This window comes from Lathyrus oleraceus, chromosome 2 (assembly GCF_024323335.1).
Source record: "Lathyrus oleraceus cultivar Zhongwan6 chromosome 2, CAAS_Psat_ZW6_1.0, whole genome shotgun sequence".
Taxonomy (NCBI): Eukaryota; Viridiplantae; Streptophyta; class Magnoliopsida; order Fabales; family Fabaceae; genus Lathyrus; species Lathyrus oleraceus.
In genome coordinates this window covers 198,686,235-198,693,792 of record NC_066580.1, presented here as the reverse complement: position 1 = coordinate 198,693,792, position 7,558 = coordinate 198,686,235, and the positions used below count along the sequence as shown (strand labels likewise).

General features: G+C 36.8%; 1 protein-coding gene across 1 annotated transcript; it reads left to right on the top strand.

The window, feature by feature from the left end:
- Nucleotides 1–6,618: 6,618 nt before the first annotated feature.
- LOC127122593 (uncharacterized) lies at nucleotides 6,619–7,347 on the top strand. The gene has a single exon (XM_051052900.1). It carries the CDS (start codon nucleotides 6,619–6,621, stop codon nucleotides 7,345–7,347), a length of 729 nt encoding a protein of 242 aa, XP_050908857.1.
- The last annotated feature ends 211 nt before the right edge of the window (nucleotides 7,348–7,558 follow it).

The following is a 7,558-nucleotide window of genomic DNA, read 5'->3' as shown; positions in this document are numbered from 1 at the left end:
TGAAATTTTTTGTGATGAAACTAGACATGTTGAACTTTGTTTCCATATAGAGTTTGTGGATTTCCCATTTGTGGTTTGCTGTTTATGATTTTTTGAAGTCATGTGTTACATTTGTTGCTATACCATGATCATGCATTTTCCCCAATTTTGTTCACATGCTTCCTTGCATCCAATTGACCCCATTTTTTGCATGAATGATCCTTTGTATGTCTATTTCATGTATGAATTTTCTTGGAATTAATCTTGCTGTTTTCCATTTGATTGTGAATTTTCTTCCATGCTTGGTCATTTGTTGACCTTTTGTGCTATACATTGCCAAATCTTTTGTGAAATTCTCAAATCATATTGTATGACCATGAAATTTCATATGTGATAACTAGACATCTCAAGCTTTGCATTGGTGTTAATCTCATTCATTTCTCTTCTGTTTTCAAATTGATATGATTTTTTGAAGTTGACCCATGCTTGTTGACTTTCACCATGCTTACTTGAACTTGGTTTGACTTCATGATTTTACTTGACTGCCTTCCTCTCATCCAAATGCATTGAAATTTTACATGTATACCATGTTAGATGTTAGGATTGAGTGTGATTTATTTCATGATTTTTGAGATTGTTTGAGTTGACTTTTGAATGAAGTCTTTGCTGTTGACTTTTGTATGCTTCTCTTGCCATGCTTTGCATCCTTTTGCATATGAAATGACCATGATGCATGATATAATTATGAATCCAATTGAGAATGCTTCTTGAATGTTTAAACTTGGTTTGGGTTGACTTTTTCTTGCTGCCTTGACTTTTTCTTTCATCTTTGACCCTAGGCTAGTCCTAGTGGTCTTCTAAGCTTATGTTGAGTTCATCTGTTTCAGGTTGAGCACCAATGCCCCAAAGACCTTTCAATTTTGATTGAGTTGGTTTGTTTATCATGTGCTAACACTTGTTTTGTAGGTGACTCATATGCTTGAGTCTTTGTGCCTTACACAATTGGTCCCTCTGTGGTTGACTATTGGTTCATTTTCTTTTGATTTTGACTGTTGAACTGTTTGCTAATGAGTTTGACTTTTTCAGGTACTTTAGTTGCCTAAGTTCTTTGAACTTGCTTGCTTTGCTTTTTAGCATTTGCTTTGAGGTATAATTACTTCTTCTTCATGTAGTCTGGAGACCCGGTCTGTTATTTGACCGGGCAAACTGTCTGAAGTCCTCCTTAAGAGGCAATGCCTGTGTTTGTTTAAATTTGTCCTAAGCAGGAAAAGTCCTTCAAGTAAGGCAATTGGTGGAAGGTAGGGATAAGCAATCTATCCCCCACTATTCAGTGTGTCCTCTCTTTGCTCCCAGTACCTGGTTGAAGCATTGAGATAAATACCCAAGATCCGATCGAGTCAATAATGTGGAGAGAGTTCCTACTTTCTGAACTCCCACACTTTCTTTGATGCTCTCTCTGATTTGAGATAGAAGCAATGAGGCACACCCCTCATCTCCTTTTCATCTGCTTCACCTGAGCCCCTCAATGGCCAGGTTAAGAGCGACCTTCACCTATTACAGTGGACTTTCAAAGTCAAACCCTCTTGTGTGAGCCCCCTTTGTTTGGCTATAGAGTGTGCTGTTTGATATTCATTGATTGTTTGATTGCTTCATATGCACTTGCTTGCCTGTATGTTATGCATTTATCATCATCATCAATTGCCATTAGTGCATGATCATACCATTTGTCTGTGTGACTTTTGTTATTGTTGTTTGCCCATTGAGGACAATTGTAAGTCCCACAAGTTGGCATTTGTTCCTATGATATGGAAGTGAGTATAAGACCATCACATTGGCCACTCATTTTGTCTTTGCTTATTGCCTTGTTTGTTTGTATGTGAGGATACAATGGTAAGTCCCACAAGTTGGCAGTTGTTTTCCTAGGATCATACTGTGTGTTAGAGTAAGTCCCACAAGTTGGCATCTGACATCCCTGTTCTGCTTTGTTTGTTTGTATGTGAGGATACAATGGTAAGTCCCACAAGTTGGCAGTTGTTTTCCTAGGATCATACTGTGTGTTAGAGTAAGTCCCACAAGTTGGCATCTGACATCCCTGTTCTGCTTTCTTTGTTTGTGAGAGGATGCAATTGTAAGTCCCACAAGTTGGCATTTGCTTTCCTATGATCATGTGTGGAGTTAACCTAAGTCCCACAAGCTGGCAGTTGACTTCCATATTTCTTCATTGTTTTCTTTTTGAGGAGATTAGTGTAAGACCATTGAGTGGCCTCTGATATCCAGTTCTGTTTTAGGAGATTGGTGTAAACCCAGCTATTGGTATCCGATATCCGCTTTTGTTTGTGAGATTGGAGTAAGACCATTGAGTGGCATCCGGTATCATTTGTTTGTTTATTTTATCTTTACTTACTTTCCATTCCAAAGGACACCCTTGAATCATTTCTCATATGATCTCAAGAAGTGAACCTCCTAAGAAGTTTTACCTTCCATCATCATTCATTCATCCTCATTATGTCCTAGAACCTTTTCACACTTTGATCTTAAACTTGACATAGACATTGTGCAAACTTCTTCATGTTTTCAAACTAAAAACCTGGACTCAAGTCCTTGACTCTTTTTTGCAAACTCCATTTCATAATACTTCTTTTGAATTAATCTTAATCATACTTTGACTTCACTTTCATAATCACAATCAATTAACTTCACTCATTCACTTGTTTTGGCCATGTCCATTAATCTTTTCATGCATTAGCCGTAGGTTTCAATTATCATTGTGGTTGATGTAAACCTCACCTTATCTTTAGTGAGTCGACAGTAAGACTTCCGTACTGAAAATAGGGTTAACCCCTCTCGTATGTCGAAGCTATCCTCGCATGGTGGATGTTGGTTTTGGTCGAGTGTTCTCCCATTGATAATGAAAAGCCTCAGTGCTATTGTTTAATTGAATCCAACTCACTTTTGGAAATCTTTTAGCCGAACTACGGTGTTTTGATCCTTACCTTTGATGGAAGGTACGTAGGCAGCGGGTTCATCCGCTCAAACCCAATAAAAACTTGTATATTCTTTTCTCATCATCTCACTCCTGTTTGCACAATGCATATGTCTTAACAAATAACAATTTTTTACAACAAGTGTGAAAAGGGCTCCCTAGGAGTACCTAGGACGTAGTGGGTGCCTAACACCTTCCCATTGCGTAACTTACCCCTTACCCAGAATCTCTGATCTTTTATTAGTTTTCTACGTGTAAAACTTCTTAGGCTTTTGTTCGCTTTTTAGCCAATCCTTTGGATAAATAAAAGTGCGGTGGCGACTCGAAACTTCATTGTATGCTTTGCTTATGGTTTAATTGATAAATCATATGGCGACGAATACACCGCTACAGGGGGCTCCGCCGTGAGCCGCCGCCTTCGGCCATCTTCTCTGGGAGGAGAGAAATTTTAGGGTTTGCAGAGAGTTTGGAACGACTGGGAAATTGAAGAGAGAGAAAGACACTTGAAAAGTGATGTTTTCCTTTTCCTTTTTTTGGTTTTAAGGCTGACCCAGGCGGATTTTTCTTTGGGCTTTGTGATTCTGGCCCATCCGTTAATTCCTAGTAACATGCACCCCACCTTGCATTTTTTTAATCATAATTTTATTTAATTATTATCATTCTAATAATCAATCTAATACTTATTTCATTTTAATTAGTGGGTCCGGTCATTTAGTTATAAACTAATTTAATGAATGTGATGATTTTCTTTTATTAATTAACAAAAAAATCAAATTTAAACAGACCTAGGAAATTGAGTTAAATGTTTTCATTGCATATCATAAACCATGCCTTCCATTATCACATATTTTCTTTCACTTAATTAAGTTGATTAATCAATTGAGATTTTGCCTAATTAATTAATTACTATTAGCTAATTTTAATTAATATGATTATTTGGCTTAAATAAATAATTTTTGATAGTTAGTTTTAATTAAGTTAGTTAATCAATTGAGATTTTGCTTAATCAATTAATTACTATTAACTATTTTTAATTAGCATGATTATTCGGCTTAATTAAATAATTTTTGATAATTAGTTTTAATTAATTTAATTAATCAATTCAATCAAACTATAATTAATTAATTTGATTAATTAAATATTGATTGATTTATTTCGATCCAATTCATCATTGACTCAAAATGTCCAAACCAATTTAAAAAAAACAAAAAGTCAAACAATTCTCGATTCAAAGTCGAGCCCATTTTCAAAACACCTCTGTAAGTTGATCGCTTGTAAAAGCATCGCCATCAACCTCACATGACTTACTCTTGGGCTTTCTTATAATGAGACCTATTCGGTTTTAATTAATCGATTAAATGGATTATTCACCAAATAAATTCAATTCATTCACAAGAATGCAAATTTTAAAACCTCGATCCGACATCGAAAGTTAAATTAAAATACTTAATCACATCTAAATAACACATCATTTGAAAATGAAAAGGGGGATGGTTTTGAGTTTTCAACTCCTCTCCTCGATTATTTGAATACGAGTTCTCTTACTTGGTTAGTCAAATAATTGTTGTTCCTCTACAAACTTCCTAACCCGATTAAATCAAATTATTTTCATAATAAGCTAAATGAAAAGGGAGATGACTTTGAGTTTTCAACTTCTCTCCTCAATTGTTTGAATACGAGTTCTCTTACTCGATCAGTCGAACAATTGTCATTTTTACAAACATACAACTTAATCAAATCATTTTCATAACAAACTGTACGAAAAGGGAGATGGTCTTGAGTTTTCAATTCCTCTTCTCAAATGCTTGGATATGAGTTGTCTTACTCAGTCATTCAAGTACTCGTCGTTCATTCTAAAATACGTCAACCATATACAACCTTATTTTCATAAATATTCAGATGAAATAGAAAGCGGTCTAGAGTCTTCTATTCCTTTTCCCGATTATTAGGATACGAGTTCTCTTACTCGATTATCCAAGTATTCGTCATCCGTTCAAAACACTTTAACTATTATCAAATCCTTTCTATAATTAAGGATGAAAAAGAAAGTGGTCTAGAGTCTTCTACTCCCTTTCCCGACTGTTAGGATACGAGTTGTCTTACTCGACTATCCGAGTAATCGTCATCCAACCAAAAACATCTCAACCAATCAAAACGTCAAACATATTAATCCAACTTGTCACCCCCGTGTGACCAAAACTCTTTTCAAAAAAAAGGAACATTGTTAATCCTTTCTAATGCGCACAACAAACCAATGCTTAAGCCTCCGCCGAGAGTAGACAAGCTAACGTTTAGCCTTTAGAATGCGATCTACACAATTGTTCATTAAAAGACACCAACCCACCGTAGTTCCCCGAACTACGAATGCTCTGATTTCTTTATTATACCATAAGGATACGTAGGCAGGAGATTGTTATATCTTCGCGAGCACACTAATAAAAAACCACCCCTTTCCCTTTTTGAGGTTCTAATCCATTTCTATATTTTATAACCCAAAGATAACAAACAAACATAAATTAACACTCAAAACACAAATTAGAACTAAAAGGTTCCCGTTGAGTACAACGGACATGAGAGGTGTTAATACCTTCCTCTTGCGTAATCCACTCCTGAACCCGAATATGGTTGCGATGACCATTATTTTATTTCCTAAAGGTTTTATCGATATTTTCCTATTTCTTCATTGGGATAAATAAAGTTCGGTGGCGACTCTATTCTAACGTAATTTTTTCCGCGTCCATCGCGAGGAATCATATTTTTCGAGATGCGACAAATGGCGACTCTGCTGGGGACTAGCTCCAAGCAAGAGAGAGTGAAGCCTAATTTAGTTCAGTTGATGTATTGTGTGTTAATTTTATATGTTTATTATTTACTCTATTATTATTATGTTGTCATGATGATTGTATTGTGATTTATTGAATATGTCTTATTTGGGGCTCTGTGGTCGGTGATACTTTGTGAGATAGGCTCTCTACCCGAGTCTGAGAAAAACCATAAGCTTAAGTTGGTGGTTGCGTAGTGGGCACCCACAAGGAGTCTTCCTTGTTGGGAAGAAATGAAGACCCCTCCTAGAGGAGATTCTCTTGAAATATTATTGCCCGACGAGTTTTCGTCACGACGATAGTATTCTCAAGTTAGATCAATGACTCTAGGGACCTTTTAACCCATTATATCCGGTGGTTATGTAGTATTTACCTGAAAAGTCTCAGACTTGTTAGGTTAATACGAAATCCCCAATCAGATGAGATCCCTTGGGCGTATTATGACCTTACAGTGGTATTCCCAACCTCGATCTATGACTCTGAGAACCTTATTAGAACCTTGGATTCGAGAGTTGTGTAGTATGGGCCCACTAGGAGTTTTCCTCTTTGGGACCATACGAAGGCCTCACCCAGATGAAACTTTGTTTGGGGATGTTATTTGCAGATGAGTTTTCATCATGACAATAACTTTCTTAAATGTTGATTGATGACTTTGGGAACCTCTTACCTTTAGCATTCTACCAAAAGGGTTTTATTTAGTAACCAAGAATACCCACTCGCATGACCTGTATATCAACCTACATGTGACACGCATAATATCATTCATAGCATAGCATTCATATTATTTTATTTCCAAGGAATCTGAGTATCATGAGTTGCAGGAATTCAAGAAACATGGAATCAAGCAAAATAAAAATTTACTCCTTCAAGTTCAAGGATCCCGATCTGAAGAATTTACGTAACTTGGTCTCTCAGATGCACCTTGTATACAGAATCAACTTTGGAAAGAATTATGGCAATTTGCTCAACATCCTCAATCAACAAGTAGACCATACAACCTTGATCACTCTAGCCCAATTTTATGACTTACCTTTAAGATGCTTCACATTCCAAGACTTCCAGCTAGCACCAACGTTGGAAGAATTCGAGCATCTTGTTAGGATTCCTATGAAGGACAAGTCACTATTTGAAGGGACAGATGAATCTTTGCCCCTCGAGGTCATTGCTAATGCGCTTCACATGGATGAAAAGGAAGCAAAAGACAACTTAGAGACCAAAGGGAATACCAAAGGATTTTCACTAAGTTTTCTTTTGGAAAGAGCTCATACCCTGTTGAAGGCAGAAAGTTGGGATGCTTGTTACTCTGCTATTGCATTGGCTATCTATGGCATTGTCCTGTTCCCGAATATGGATGGTTTCGTAGACATGACTGCCATTTGTGTTTTCCTTACTGGGAACCCAGTACCCACTTTGTTAGCCGATGTCTATTATCACATAAGTCATAGGTATACTAAGAAGAAGGGATTGATTGCTTGTTGTGCTCCTTTATTGTATCAGTGGTTTCTAGAACATCTTCTGAAGACAGGTGCTTGGGTTGAACAAACAGATGTTAGTTGGCCTTAGAGTTTGGGATCACTCCGATCTGAAGATCTCTCTTGGTACTCCAAAGAATATATCAATGTAGACATCATATTCAGTTGTGGGAATTTCCCAAATCTACCGCTTATTGGAACTCAAGGATGTGTGAATGCTAATCCAGTTCTATCACTCAGACAACTTGGCTAACCAATGGAAGGCCCTCCAGAGGCAAATTTTTTGGAAGCTTTCTTGCTAC